At 43.9% G+C, this 16,221-nt stretch overlaps 1 protein-coding gene across 1 annotated transcript in view; it reads left to right on the top strand.

Annotated features, from left to right (window-relative positions):
• The window catches only part of NEK11 (NIMA related kinase 11), a 283,846-nt gene that overhangs the window by 164,808 nt on the left and 102,817 nt on the right, over positions 1-16,221 (top strand). Inside the window, 2 exon segments of the mRNA XM_060099965.1 lie at positions 3,528-3,615; positions 3,617-3,680. Of these exon segments, the coding sequence (XP_059955948.1) occupies positions 3,528-3,615; positions 3,617-3,680 (152 nt within the window).

The raw sequence follows: 16,221 nt of genomic DNA, 5'->3' as shown, positions 1-16,221 counted from the left end.
CAATTAATGGACAGGAAGGACAATGGGAGGACAGGAGGGTGTGAAATGCCCAGGGCCCCTCTGGGGCCCAGCAGCAGGGAGGGCAGCAGGAGAAGCCATTTGAGTTGGGTACCATATGGATTTTGAGACGCGATTCTACTTAAAATATTGTTAAAATTTTTAACTTGATATCTATTTGTGATTGCCTTATATTTATTTTCTTCCTGGTGTTGAGCATTACAGACAAAACTACAGAGTTTTATGTTAAATATCAGTAACCCACATTTATTGGGCACATATCATGTGCACTGCACACTGCATCCATCATACAATGTAATGTTCACAACGATTCTATGAGACGGGTGCCACCATCCCCATGAGAAAACCAAAGGGCAGAAAGTTTAAATAACGCCTAATGTTATGAAGCTGATGTCAAAGTCTCAATTTAAATGAGGGTCTTTTTGATGCCAAAGTCAGCATTCTAAACCAGTGTTTTTCAAATTGTCGTTGAGAGATCAGTTTAGCAAGTTGCAACTAGCATTAAAAATGACCCAGCAATCCCAATATCTCAGGCATATACCCTGAGAAAACCATAATTCGAAAAAAGTCACGTACCAAAATGTTCATTGCAGCTCTATTTACAATAGCCAGGACATGGAAGCAACCTAAGTGTCCATCAACAGATGAGTGGATAAAGAAGATGTGGCACATATATACAATGGAATATTACTCAGCCATAAAAAAGAAACGAAATTGAGTTATTTGTAGTGAGGTGGATGGACCTAGAGTCTGTCATACAGAGTGAAGTAAGTCAGAAAGAGAAAAACAAATACCATATGCTAACACATATATACGGAATCTAAGAAAAAAAAAAGGTCATGAAGAACCTAGGGGCAAGACGGGAATAAAGACACAGACCTACTAGAGAATGGACTTGAGGATATGGGGAGGGGGAAGGGTAAGCTGGGACAAAGTGAGAGAGTGGCATGGACATATATACACTACCAAATGTAAAATAGATAACTAGTGGGAAGCAGCTGCATAGCAAAGGGAGATCAGCTTGGTGCTTTGTGACCACCTAGAGGGGTGGGGTAGAGAGGATGGGAGGGAGAGGGACACAAGAAGGAAGAGATATGGGGATATATGTATTTGTATAACAGATTCACTTTGTTATAAAGCAGAGACTAACACACCATTGTAAAACAATTATACTCCAATAAAGATGTTAAAAAAAAAAAAAAAAATATATATATATATATATATACACAGAAATCATCCACACACACAAAAAATCCTATGATAAACCATAATGGAAAAGAATATTTAAAAAGAATGTATATATATGTATAACTGTATTACTTTGCTGTAGAGCAGAAATTAATACAACATTGTAAATCAACTATACTTCAATTTTTAAAAATTAAAGAAAAATAGTGACTCTAAAAAAACAAAACAAAACAAACCCCAAAAACACATTAAATAGAATGTGAAATGTCAGAGTATATCATTTGTAGTATGGGTAAATTTTGATGCATGAAGATTTTGTTTTAACTATAAAGATGTTTTTATATATACACAAATCCAAGCAAATTTCTGTATACTGGGCAACAATGTAAATGATATTTCTTACTCTTTCATAGTCAACTTGAAAGCAAATATTCTTGCCTGAAAGTGGGGCTGGGGGGATAGAGAAAAAGAGGGAGAAAATATGAATGAGTCAGCAAATGCACAACTGTCAGAGAGACAGAGACTCAGGGAATGGGAGAGGAACTGAGACGAAGTGGGGAGACAGAGAGAATGGACATCTCTGTGAAAGAGACACAGAGGCTCAGGGAGAGGCCAAGGGGGAGAAAAATGCAGGAAGTCACATGGTTCTGTCCACCGTTCCACTCAGTGAGCATGTGCCGCTGCTTGAGGGCAACACTGGAGACCTGAATTGTCCTCTTGGTAGATTTTGGTTTTTATATACTTCTCTTGTGGTGATCCTCTTGTCATTCTGAGTGTGAGTCAAATAATGATTTGTATTAAACATGGCCCCTATATACAAATAGTCTGTTTCATCTGTTGCTCAAGTGATAATAGGTGATCTGAGGGGAGAACAGGCTGTGTTGGCGTTACTAAGAGAAAGTGTGAGATTCCCAGTAAGATCCTTCCTAAAGAACTGGCAAAGGCAGTTTTGAATATATGTAATTTTTGTTTTTTGAGCTGACCAGTTGTGATGCCTTGGTACTGCCTCTTGTGTTCTATGGGAAACTATAGATAGCAAAGATTTTAAAGTATCCTTTTGTCAGGGATTTCTACATACACTAAGTATTTTACTTTCAAGGGATTCTGGAATCAGTTAATGAAAAGTTCATTTTTACAGATGTGGAAATTAAGGGAACATTTGTATAAAGTTTCCCTACACACAGATGCTTCCATAAGAATCATATTGAATCTTCATAGCTACCCTGTTAGATTACCCTTATGTCAGCTTTACTGGAAAAATTAGAGCTCAGCTAGTTCATATCCCTTACCCAAGTTTCTCATCTAAGAGGCTGTAGAGCTAAATTCAAACCTTGATTCTCTGACCCCCCAAAATAGCAACAATGGGATGAAAAACAGTGCTCTGTGTTACAATTTAGAATAATTTTGTTTATAAGTCAGAGTATGGTGCAAAGCCTAAAATGCCCATGGTTTTAAGGAGGTAGAGAGACTACCATTATTTAGTGTTCTCCCCTCCCCAAGGATATTTCTCTATTTCTAGGTCCCCATTAGCAAACTGAAATTGATGTCACTATGCTTTTTTTGTGATCCATTCTTGGCCTTTCTTGGTTGAAGACCATTATAAGCACCAACTATATTTTTAGTTAGTAATAATATTGCATCAGTTACTTAGGTAGCCACTTCTTGGTATCAGCTTAACTGGGTGGCCTTTACTTATTTTTTTAATAAATGCTGCATATCAATATGAGTAAGTAATACCCCAGAGTGAACTCCATCTCAAAAGCCTTCATAGCCTGCTAGAAAAGAATTTTAACGTTTTCCTCAGCTTACCAAAATGCCATTGCTATATATCCTATCCCTCTTGCCTGGTCTCCCTACTAGTATTCTCTTTAAAAAAAGAAATTCCCAGGAAGAGTGCTGACGTTTATCCCCTCCAACTGTTTCTGCAAAAACTTTATGTGAGTGTGTAATAGGGTCCTGCAGCTAAGGCATCTTACCCTGCTTTTGCTCCTAAATCCCCTCGTTTGTAATAATGATTCATGCCTCTGAAGGTAAAGACTTTAGAAGAGATCATTTCTTCTCTTTTCATGGTTTTATTCTTCCACTTTCAAAGAGTGGTTGCAAATAGAGTCATCCCTCCTTTCCTCCACTGGTTAACTGTGCTGAGTTTTTATTACATTCCACTAGGTACGTTCAGGAAGCTAAGATTCAGCTCTACACTCCATGAAAGCTTTGTCAGTGCAAACAAAATATACGTCTCTGGGAAAACATGAGGGAGGTCCTAGACTCATCATAATTTTAATGACTGGTGGGACCTGATTTTTGTTTATTCTTTATTTCAGAGATCCTAGAAGACCCACTTGTGGCTGAAGAGTATTATGATGATACATTTGACTCCTGTTCTGAAGAAAGTAAGGAGGGGGAGGAAGAAAAAACAGTGTTTTCAAGAGCTCGAGGATGAGGGACCCCAGCCTGCTTACAGGACAAACCAACAGGTACACGCTGCTCCCAGTAGAGGTGGTGGGGCTGTCCAAGGTGCTGAGCAGGCTGTGACTTCCCAGAAACAGTCAAGAAAGTCTTAGAACCCAAGCAGGGGATGGGGAACTAGTGTTTGTTATACAGGCTCCACGTGATGTGCCTGGATTTCCAAGGCTGAGGGGTAGGCAGGGCCCTGTGGAATTCTACGCATCTGGTCTGGATATGTTGATGAGGGAAGGGCTGGAGCACCCAGTACTGATTCAGGTGATGATACACACTACACTGTTTGCACACTGAGGAGCACCCCACATACAGCTGTCGAATGAACATTGCACATGTGTCTTTAGAAGAGGGAAGAGGATATTTGAAATTATACTGAATACTTTTCTGTCTGGTAATCAGATTTATGAATCATGTCTCAGTGCACTAATCAGTTCTGGGGATGAGGCCCAGAGATCCTGGGCTTAGGAGATGGTCTTCCTGGCCACTCCAGCCTCTGAGGTCCCCCGGTACATACAGTGCTGGAATATCTGAGTCTGTGTCCTTGCCATAGATTCTGTAACAATGACAAGACTTAGACCCATCTGAGTCATAGGCCAAGAAACAGCCCTGCATGTGATTTCACTGTTGGGTGGCTGCAGGAGAGGGGCAAAGCAAGAGTTACATGAATAAAAAGCAGATGACGTTGGGCAATTTATGTTCATATACTTGATTTTCTTTTTAGGCCATAACTTGATAATCTTCCCAGTCCTAAACTTCCATAAGGTACAGAAGCTTTTAACTAACTGGGAACCATTAAGCTAGTAAGATAAAAGTCAATCAAAGGGCACCTATGTCAGCGAAGACTTAATTCAGGAGGATTAACTGAAGGTGGTACACAATCCATTCAGTCCTTTCTAATGAAGACTAAGCAATTCATCATAATACTTAATAAATAAAGCCAGTAAGAAGTGTTCTCAAATTCTCCTTAAGAAAAGGAGAGAGAGGCAGGGAGAAGGGAATAGAAGGGTATGGATATGGGGCTGAGCAGAGAAAGGATGAGAGAGAGAAACTGAGAGACAAATACATGAAGAGAGAAACAAATAAATATTGAGAAAAAGAGTCCAGGCAGTGGGGATTCAGCATACCAAAATGAAAACACTTTCTTTATACCATTTCCCCATTTTTTCCAATGGACTTGTGAACAGAAACACCTCCTACCACGAATTGAAATTACAATTTTCATTAGCTTTTGTGCCACTGTCCTAAACAACAGAGACAAACGTCATTACAGTATTACAGAAACTTCATTCTGTGCCTGTGCTTGCAAGGCACATGATGTGCAAAACACATCCTCTATTTCTGTCCAAAGAGTCAAGTGGTGAAATTTTAGCTACTAATATTATTACTTTAAAATGTTTTAAATAAAATAAAACTGACTTCAGAAAACAAAGAAATTAAATATATGGCAAACACCACCCAGGTCAAGAAGTAGAACTTTGCCAGCCCCTCCAGAAGTCCCATCTTTAGAGAACTTGTTAAAACACAGGGCTGGAAATCGAACTGCCTGTACGAGTCTAGCCTTTGTTGCTTGTGGGTCATGTGACCTTGTGCAAGTTACTAAACTCCACTGTGCCTCAGTTTTCTAATCTGTAAAAAGAGAGAATAATGGTTCCTACCTCACAGAATAGTTTTGGGGATTAAATGAAGTAATCAATGTAAAGTACTTAGAATATGGACTTCCTTGGTGGCACAGTGGTTAAGACTCTGTGCTCCTAATGCATGGGCCCAGGTTCGATCCCTGGTCAGGCAACTATATCCCACATGCCTGCTGCAACTAAGAGTTCATGTGCCACAACTAAGGAGCTGGTGAGCTGCAACAAAGGTGCCCACGAGCCAAAACCAAGGAGGTTGCCGGCCACAACTAAGACCCAGCACAACCAAATAAATAAATAAATAAAATATTTTCAAAAAAGTACTTAGTACAGTGCCCAGAATTTAATGAAGTAATTAATCATGAGATATTAGCTGTTATTATGATAAAGCTATGTAGCCATCTTGTGGCTTTTTTATGATACTTCCAAAACTCTTTAATACTAAAGTGAGAGTTTACAACTGCAGTATAAAAAATATCCCTTCTTATTTATTAGGGCCAATGATAAATATCGGGCAGCAATTTTGCTCTCTGGGCTCTGCCTCTGTAACATGTGGTTTGATAGATTGTGACTGATTTTAAATAATCTATTGGGACAAGATGCTAAGGCCTCTCACATATATGTTGCTGTTTTATTTCACAAAACCCTTTTGGGTAGTTACTCTTATTCCTATTTTCCAGATGAGGAAACTGAATTTCTGAGGGAGTAACTTGCCTATGGCCACGCAGCTGGAAAAGGGTCAGAACCATGTTTCAGGCCCAGGTCCGTCACATTTCCAAGCCAGTGGTTTTTCTAGTACATAAAATATATCACCCTAGAATGAACTTGGCATAACAGAAGCAGGGGGGGACATGTCGAGTGAGTAATTTGTATTAGAGACAGGTAATTACAGCCCCATTTGTTTTTCAATATAATTTCCCCTTCCCCAAAGGTGGAGAGTGTGAGGTTGTGATGGGTATTTACCCTTCTCTTTTTAGGTTATTTTATTAGCAACAACAAATTACAGTTATAGAACCGTGTGCTAAGACCCAGTCACTGCTGGCTCTGTAAACTAGGTGATACCTGCAGCCCTCTCTGGGATTTGCCTCTTCTCCCCTTTCCCTAGTCTTTCCCTTGACCCAAGCACCCAAGGTCTGCTTAGGTGGTCATCATACCTGTGGCTTTTATGTGAGTAATCAGGTCAGAGTTGATATCCTCTTCCTTCAAATGGAACAGAAGTCACATGGTTTCTATTTTTTTTTAAGATTAGTGTTTTAGAAATGTTTTTTTTAATTAATTAATTTATTTATTTATTTATTTATTTTTGGGTGTGTTGGGTCTTCGTTTCTGTGCAAGGGCTTTCTCTAGTTGCGGCGAGTGGGGGTCACTCTTCATCGCGGTGTGCGGTCCTCTCACTATCGTGGCCTCTCTTGTTGTGGAGCACAGGCTCCAGAAGCACGGGCTCAGTAGTTGTGGCTCACGGCCCCAGTTGCTCCGTGGCATGTGAGATCTTCCCACACCAGGGCTCGAACTCGTGTCCCCTGCATTGGCAGGCACATTCTCAACCACTGTGCCACCAGGGAAGCCCCACATGGTTTCCATTTTAATGGAAGAAGTACTTTCAAAAAGAAAGACAGCCATGGGTTTCATTGGATTGCTGGGTCCCTTGTGCCACCCAAGACAATCTTTCAGCAGCGGTTTCTCCAGAGCACTTTTGTGAAACACCTATTTGTCAGTTGTTTCTCTGCTTCAATAAGCACAGCAACAGTAGCCCCTTTATCACCAGCCCTTATCATGCTGTTGATGGCTCCTCTGTGAAGTCTGTGGTCACTGAATTGGAACCAGCCACTCAGATCTCAAGAGAATGGAATTTATAGCTGTCATCATAACAGGGTTCTCAACAGTATTTGTGGGACCTGTCACTGAAAAGTGTTTCATGTGCCGTAATGGACATGTTTTAGGGCTGTGGACTGCTGGGTGTTTCTGTAGAACTTTACGTCTTTCCCTTCCTCCCTTGACCGTCATTTCCCTCTCCATGACTAACCAATGTCCCGCATGCACCGGTGAGGCACATATGAGGTGGGCCATAATGATGTGACTCAGAACTCCCTTGGGAAAGGCTCTGCTGTTTAGTGAATGTGGCTTTCATTGACACTCGTTTGGAGAAGGCTCTTAGGACCATGGTGTTTGTTCTTGGTAAGATGAAGAGCTGTAGAGGCCCATTTCCCAGCTAATTCTTAAATTTTTAATACATTTTCACCAAATCCTCCAGTGACTCTGAAATTCTCTCTGCACAGTGAAGCATTAGAAAAAGCAAGAATGACCTTGGAATGGCACCACAGGGGCAGAGATATGGGTACAGGCTAAGCAAAGCGTAAGATTCCACTGAGGACTCTTGGAGCAGATTGTCATGGGAGTAGGTACCTCTAAGGGCATCTTCTGTTAGTGGAGTCATTCGTTTAATCAAGCCATAATTATTATAACAATAAGAGCGAACGTTTCCAGAACCTTCATTCTATGCTCAGTACTTTATGTGCTATGTCAGTTTAGGTCCTATGGGAAGCAGGTGACAAGATGGAACTAGAAATGAGAGAAAAGCCTGTGAGATGGGCAGGAAGAGCCTCAAGCTGTGATGCTGGTCTGTATCTTTGAGGACAAGGGTGGGAGGGGAGAACAAAGGATGGGGTGAGAGCCTTGGCCTGCCATGCAGTTGTGAAAAAACCCTTGGCTGCACCGAGAGGGTGCCCCAGGGCAGAGACTGCCCGTTAGAGGAGCTCAAAATGGGCAGACATGGCCTGGCTCTGGTGTGTCGGCCATGCTCGCAGTGGCTGGGAGCTGCCCAGGAAGAGCGTGGCCTTGGCATGAACGTGCAATGACTCTGAAGCGGCAGCAGCTGGGGGCTGTCAACTCTCCGCACAACCGGTTGTAGGCTTGCCCTCAAAGAGACAGGTCAGGGGCCCTTCCGTGGCTGCCACAGACCCATTGTTTCATTCAGTTCTTGCAACAACCCTTCAATGCAAGTGTATGTGATGATGTGTCTTCTGGTTGAAGTCAATCAAACTAGAATTTCACTGGCTGGAATTCAAATAGGGGAGAACGTGAGGGTGATGAAGAAGCTGAAGTAGGAAGAAGTTAGGGACTCCAGGCAATTCTGCCTGACAATTCCGTCATAAAGGGAATGTCCCGGATTGAGAGCTATAAATTCAGAGTCCCCAGTGCCCCTCAGATCCTGTGTGTCTCTCCAATTGTGAACCTCTTGGTGCTTTGAATTATTACCCAAGACTTATAATATTTAAGGACACATGTTTTTCATACAACACACTCCCCAAGCGCAAGCTAGCTATTTCATTTGGTGCTCAAAAAGAAACAGAGTATTTTGTCTATAATTGATTATTGTATGAAGCACTGACTTTAAAACTCAGGTCCCTTGAAAGATGAAACCGTTGTGTTATCCTAACTTTGCATAAGAGGAAACTGAGGCTTGGTGAGGTCCAGGAGCTTCTCTAAGGTGGCACAGCCAGTAAGTAGCAGAGCCGGACTCTCTGCCCCTAGTTGCAGCCTCTCCTTTACACAGTCTTCTCCTGCACAGCAATAACAATCCCTGCTCCTGCATGATGACTGAGAAAATGCACTGTACTCAATCGTCTGAAGGACTAGCTAAGGGGCTATTGCATTATCTGGTCCTCAGCTGAGACCTGTTTTACTGAAGAGAATTACTGACCTGTGTACAAGGCAAAGTTGGTGCCAGTTCTAGGAAAAGTGCTGAGTTATGAAAATTAGAAATAAAATGAGCCTGCCTCCCATGTCTGTTATGGGATACAGATTTCATTCCTCCTACTCTTTTTATTTATTTTTTAAAATTTTTATAGAAGGTGCCAGAACTCTTGAGTCCAAATAGTAGGACCGATTTACCTCTTATTTTGCATAATCAGACCTAATTAATTTAGCTTTATGCATGGGAGGAAACACTTCTTGTCTTGAATTACCTCAGTCGTCATCACTTCTAAGAAGCAGCCAGCCCTACTGCTGAATCATTTCCCCATCAATATCCCCTGGCCTGTGGCCCAGGCGATACAGCAGCCAGCCCTGCTGAAGCGTTAGTGAACTCACAGTTTAGGTGTCATACCTTCCAGGTAACAGGCGTCTGTAGACCCAATGTGTGTTGCTGAAGGAGTGACCCTGATGTGACAGTTTCTGTCCCTGCCCCTATTCCAGCCCTCATATCCATCATGGTCATTCCCCCTTCTCACTCTACCATTTCTGGTCCAGGTTGAAGAATAGCTCATTGCTTGTCAGACAGCGGCCAGCAAAACCTTGCTTTTGTCTGGGGCACAGCACAGGGGGCATGTAGAAGAGTGTAGTCCCAGCATCTTTGAAATTAGATCCACTGTTGTGCTTAGGATCACACCTACACTTTTCACCCTGACGCCAAAGCACAGAGGCAAGGGAGGCGATAGGTGGATAAAGACAAAGCACACTGGGCAGGAGGGCAGGGTCTGTGCGATCCTTCCAGGGTACGGGCCAGAGCTCACCCCCTCTGCCACCTCCTTGTCGGTGGGTGACTGAGGCGCACAGGCAGATGGGGAGCGAGGGACAACGACCTGCACGGTGCTCGGCCGCGCTGCTCCTGGAGCTGGGGTCAGAGGTGCAGAGGTTTGCGCAGGTTTTCGCAAAACTGACTGACTTGCAGTGGCACCTTCGGGGCTTTTCTCTCCAACCTCCCCCTCTCCACGTACACACACCAATTCCTGTCCCTCTCTGTTGTCAGAGCTGGAGTGCCCTGACCACACGGGTGTAAGAGAGCCTGCAAAGGATAGGAAAATCCTCCTAAACAGCCCTTGCAAACAAAAGGCCCAGCCCACTGTTTTGTGATTCAGTTACACAGAGAAATTTAATTTTATTTTCTGAATAGTTTCTACATCTGGAGAGAGAATTTTGGTGTTCAGTCTGGGAGGAAAGGGGCGTGACACACCTGGGATATTGTTGGAGGTGCTATCCTTCCATTAACCTGCTGATCTGGGAGCACATGGGTCCACATTGTACCAGAGAAAGCGACTGCTGTGGTGAATAAACAGCCACCTTGCAGCGCGCTTGGTGCTGTGATAAGTCCTTTATGTGCCTTGCCCCATGGTGTGTTCACCAGCAGTTTCTGGGAGTAACATCTTTCATCCCATTTTCCAAATGAGGAAACTTGAAGCAGAAAAAATAACCAATTTCCTAGGCCACTCAGTGCATTGCCAGAGCTGGAATTCGAATCAGTAAACACTCCTGTGTCCACTGGTATGAGTTCTGGGTGAGTATAGCACTTACTGGGGAATTTGGTAAAGGAGATGATAAGGAGATGCTTGGGACCTAAGGGACGGTCCCAGGATGTGTGAAAATGGAACATCTGTTGATTTAAAATTATGTTCAAAACACAGGGCCAAGTTCCTGCTTACTCTCTGGGATTTATATGGGAAGAAAGCTAGAACTGGAGTCAGAAATAGGAATCTGCAGTAAGGGAGTGTGTGTCGCGAGGGCTGCCTTTCGGAACATGACCTTCTTTCTCTCTCTGTTCCAGTCAACCCTCCTTCAACTGCAGGACTTTCTCCTTGGGACTGTTGGGCTGTGGTGAGAGAAGCAGTTCATTAAGAGCTTGTGAGCTATTGGGAGGGAGGGGAGTGACGGAGGCAGGCTCCCCTCCAGCTGCTGGAACTCTAGAAACGGGGGAGGGGCAGCAAGGGGAGGACCCTCCTCACCAGCTCCTGAAAACCCCGCTGCCCACGGTCTCGGGTAGGCGTCGTGGCGCCACTCCATCAGCCCCGCTTTCTTGTTTCTTCTCTCCATTCTTTACATTCCCGACTGTAACCCAGAATGTCTTGAGAATTCTGTAGTGGATGCCCATGAGTGTCTGTGAAACCCTAAAGCAACCCGCCGATGCCGACTTGCCGCGAACCTGGCAATGACGAGCAACACTGCAGTTAGGAGGCTTTGATAATGCAGAGGGAACAGGCCTTAGTGGTGAAATATGGACACGCTGACAGTCACATCCAGCGGTCCCCAATGCAGTGACAGAGGCACGTTCGGTGTTACAGGAGCTGGGTTGGGGGGCGGGGCTTGTTTGCAGTTTGAGCTTTGCAGATGTGGCTCTGTTCCCATCAATACACACTCCTTAAGGCCTTTCTCCTGGGCAGAAGGTGGTCATTGGCAGTGAGATATGAGTTAGGACATCAGCGTCCTGATTTCTGGGCAGCCTCCACAAAGGTGCCATCAGCTCTGGCCTATGGCTTTGTGCTGAACGGCATCTACTGTCTTCCTATGTATTACGAATGCAGATGAGGAAGGGCTCGGCTTCTAATGAGATCAAACTCAGATGCAAAGGTTCATCTGAGTGTGCAGAAAATGGATAAGGTCACCTTGGTGTTTTGGTTTCTGTAACTTAGCGACATTTTTCAGGGCTGTTTGTGGATCTGGTTTGAAGGAGATGGACAATAGCTTAATAAAGCAACTTGCAGAAAAGAAAGTGGGTGGGGTTTTGCTCGGATCATTCCTTTATACATCACCTATTTGAGTGTTCTGGGCACTGGATGTATGGTGGTGAACCAAACAGACACAGCTCCACCTTCATGGGCATCTCACGCCCCCTCATGTAGTTAAGTCCTATCCACAGACTGTCACCTCCCCCTTTTGTGTCTTCTTCAGTTCTGTCTCCCTGGAACCCTAGACTCACATCTCCAGTTTGCCCTGGAGTGGGGTTAGAAGTCATGTGGACTTCTAGTGGACGTCCTGAACTAAGAGTATCCCAAAGTCGACTAATAAAACCCAGCCTCAGTCCCAATCAGCGCCTCTTGAACCAGCCATGACTCACACCCTTTCATTCACATTCCACATCCAGTCCACAGGCAGAACCTCTTGGCTGGACCTTTAAGGTGTGTTTAGAATATTATCACCACTTAGCACCTCTACGCCACTGCCAGAGCCACTGTCACCTCCCCAGTGGATCACTGAGGTAATTTCTAACTGGTATCCCAGAGCTTTCCCCACCTCACTCAGAATAAGAGGCAGAGTGTGGTCGGAGGCCTTCTAGCTCCCCATCCTCCCATCGCTATGAAAATTGCCCTTGCTCACCCCACTCCAGCCATTCTAACCGTCTTCCTGTTTCTGGAACACACCAGGCATGTTCCTGCCTTTGGAAGCCTGGAATACCCTCCCCTCCAGATACACAAATGATTTGCTGCTTCTATGCCTCCAAGTCCTCTTATGCCATCTTACTGGGGAGGACTCTGACTAATTTATGTAAAATAGCACTTGCTGGCCTGAGAATGCCCTTTTCCCTTCCCTGCTTTGTTTTTCTCTCAAATCCTTATCCACATCTGAGTTACCACTGTTTGTTTGCTTATTCATTTATGGTCTGTCTCCCCCCCCACTAGAATGCAAGCCAGTAGGGCAGAGATTCTGGTTGGGTTTTTTTTCACTGCTATATTCCCAGCATCGTGAACAGTGTTTAGTTTAGTGCTTAGAAAGCCCAGAGCAAATACTCTGTAGATACTGTGGAATAAATGAATGAATGAGTGCCTATTGGTACAGGTAGCGCATAAGCCCATCCACAAACAGATGAGCGTGACTAGGAAAGGAAGAAATTGAAGTAATAGAGGAACTGGGCACTGGGGGCATGGGGAGACCTAGAAAGGGGTCAGAAAAGTTTCTAGAAGAGGACTTTTCAGCCATGACCTGAAGGATGGGAAAAGGCAGCCCTCCATGTATGGAAAGGGGGTTGGGAGAGGAGCACCCCAGAGAGGGGAGGAGGACGTGGGAGGGCCCTGGGCGTGAAAGGGCTCAGCAAGTTGGAGAAACCGCAGGGTGAGCAAGAAGGTGGCTGAGATTGGAGATGTCAGGCCAGCTGTAGTTACATCGTGAAGGCCCGATAAGGAGAGTGAAAGGCCAAGCCAGTGACGGGCAACTGAAATAAAGTCTTAAAGTGAATCTATGGTGATAGAAACCAGAACAACTGTGGTTACAGAGGGTAGGGATTAGCTGGAAGGGGGCAGGAAGGAACTTTCAGGATGAGAGAGGTGTGCTTTATCTTGTTTTGGGCTGTGGCTACATGGGTATATACATTTTTGAAATTGTACTCTTAAGATCTGGGCATTTTACTGAATGCAGATTTTACTTCAGTAAAAATAACACGTTTCTTCTACATTTTCTTTTGTAGAAGAAAAAGTATAAAAGAACTACACTAGATTTATGATATTCATATACACATAATGAGATGTGTGAGTCCTTAGCCTGCATCATGGTCACTTCTTTGGCTGCTTGTGGCCCAAGCGTGACTTTTCAGCTTGGAGGAGTTCCTGTGTGCCCTCAAATGAGATATCTCAGGAAGAAAGCAGGTCCAGAATGACTGAGGGTGAGTAGGGAAGAGGGTTCTGTATGGTTTCGTGTCACCTTGTGGGATGGCTCTCAGAAGGGAGGTGACCAGGAGGTGAAGGAGATCAGCCCCTTTGCCCCTCACCCCTGCGGACATAGGGACCTTTAAACAGGAGGACATGCCTGGGGGTCTGAGTGAGATGGACTTGGCTGTGCTTTTCTCAATGGCTGGACCTGAAATGGAAGGTTACATCCATCTTGTACCTATGTTTATACATCTCTGCTGCTTGGGATTGTTCAGCAGACGGAGACTGTGGTCTCAGGCCTGGCAGCACGTGAAGGTGTCTGTTTCCACTAGCTTGGAGCAGCTTTCAGCCTCTGGAAACAGGACACTTTGTAGCTGTGAAACTGTCTGTGTCTGTGTTGGTTAGAGTGCACCTCCTTAGACACATCTTTGGGAGTCAGCTTGGCTGCCTGCCCAGAGAGCATGGAAGGCACTGGATGGAGACAGAAGCCTCAAGGTGTGGAAGCAGGAAGCAGAAGCCTCAAGAGGCTCTTGAGAATGTCCGAAAATAGATGTACAATCACTCAGGGGCTATTGGTGCCCAAACTGCTCCCAAACTAAGGTCATATGGCAGCTGGTTGCCTGTCACTCATTTATTCACTGCTCACTCCTTGAGGGACAGGTATACTAGTTACCATTTTACTGATAACAATGCTTTATTTCTTTATCCATATATTCAGCCTCAAAGAGAGCTGTGTAAATTGTTTTCATTCACCCAACTTTATAACTAAAGCCTCTCCCATTGGTTTATTTCCAACTCGTTAAGTTTCAGAGTTGCTCAAAATTTCTCTTAAACAGATGCTTTGTTTTTAGCCAACTTACAGTTCTTTTTCTCTCATTTAACAAGAGGAAGGCATTCATTAGGGCAAGTGGAGGAGTGAGGGATGCAGCATCTGACGTCCCCAGCCTGGCCTCTCTTTGGCTCGTCCCTCGGTCATCTCCTCTTCATCCACACGAAGGCCAACTGTCTTGACAGTCAGGACAGACATGCCTCATGGGACTAGGCTTCTCTGTGTGGGTTCTCATTGCTTTGTTCCCTAAGGGGATGGCAGAGCCTCTTTTCCGCCCTTGTTTCACCTTTCTCCTCTGAAACCGGGTTTCAGCTTGACCTGCACACCATGACCGGAGTCTCTTGGATACATGACCATCAGCAACAGCTTGAGAGACAAAATTCTTCAGAAAGAAATGTCTTCAACTGCCGTGATCCATTCCAACAGCTTGAGCAGAAAATTAAACCAGGTTCATGCCAAGATGCTGTGCATATTTGTTGTGCACCCAGCACACATTCTTGAGCATTTTGTTTCACAAACACATATTAATATGTACCAGGCACATATCTATACACTTTAAAAATGCTAACATATTTAATTCTCCCAACAACCCATCACACAGATGGGGAAATAGGGGCACCTATAGGTTAAATAATTTATTCAAGACACATGCTGGCAAGTGGCAAGGCTGGATTTAAACTCAGGCAGTCTTGTTCCAAAATCCAGGCTCTGAACCACTAGGCTGTGCCCCCTCTCCTCTGGTCCATTCAGTCAGAGTCTCAGCTCTGTGCCAGTGGCCACCCTTCCCTCATGATTTAGGTAAATCCTGTTCCATTCTAGAAGTCTGGCCATCAGGCTCCATTTGTCAGCAATTGGTTTAAGATGAACATGCAATTGATTCTGGCCATAAAGTATGAGGATATATTTTCCTGGGAAAGAGAGGGCTCTGAGAATACTTGAAAAGTAACATACTAGGACTCTTTGTTTCAGTTATTTTATGTAGGTTTTCAGTTACTTGTAGCTGAAACTGTTTTAGGTAATTTAGATGCTAAATAAGGTGGGGTTTTTTTTCTAGCAAGAATATTGATATAGAACTATGGTTGAATAATAGTTTAATTATATATTTTCAAAACAGCATCTTAGCAACTTTCAGATCGAAGGTTGAAACTTCAAGGAGCAAAACAATGCTTGTGATATGTACAAATGACAGTATTTGGGGCTTGCCTCTAAGAACTAAAGATAAAAATGTAAGATGCTGTGTAGCTCTGATTTGGTATTAACCTTTTAACTATTTATATGTTTACTCTCATGTTCTGTTACAGATCATCCAGATGAGAATTTTTTTGAGAATTTGGTCCATTGTGTCTATACAGGTGTCATATTACAACAAAATACTGCTCATAGAAAATCTTCCTGGATTGCTTATTTACACCACTGAATTCTTTATGAGATTTTTATGTTTTCCAGGAATCAGAATCCTCTAATTATATGTATGCATACATATATGGTTGAGGCCAAGGTGGATAAATCTGTGACCCAGACAATAAGGGGTCCAGTTCCTGGGTCTGTAGGGATCTGTAGGATCACAGGATCTATAGAAAAATAACATAGGGTCTACTAGATTGTGGAAGTGGGAAGATTAGTGAACCTGCTCCAGGGAGGATGAGCCATGAAGCCAGGAAAGCCTGGGAGACCAGTGAGTACAAAGCTGAATTGGGCTGAGAACTCTTGAGCCTGCTGCTCAGGCACCCCACAGGTGGCTCTT

This window comes from Mesoplodon densirostris, chromosome 5 (genome assembly GCF_025265405.1).
Source record: "Mesoplodon densirostris isolate mMesDen1 chromosome 5, mMesDen1 primary haplotype, whole genome shotgun sequence".
NCBI classification, from domain to species: Eukaryota; Metazoa; Chordata; class Mammalia; order Artiodactyla; family Ziphiidae; genus Mesoplodon; species Mesoplodon densirostris.
Note: the sequence above shows the minus strand (reverse complement) of the source record. Positions and strands in the feature narration are given on the sequence as shown.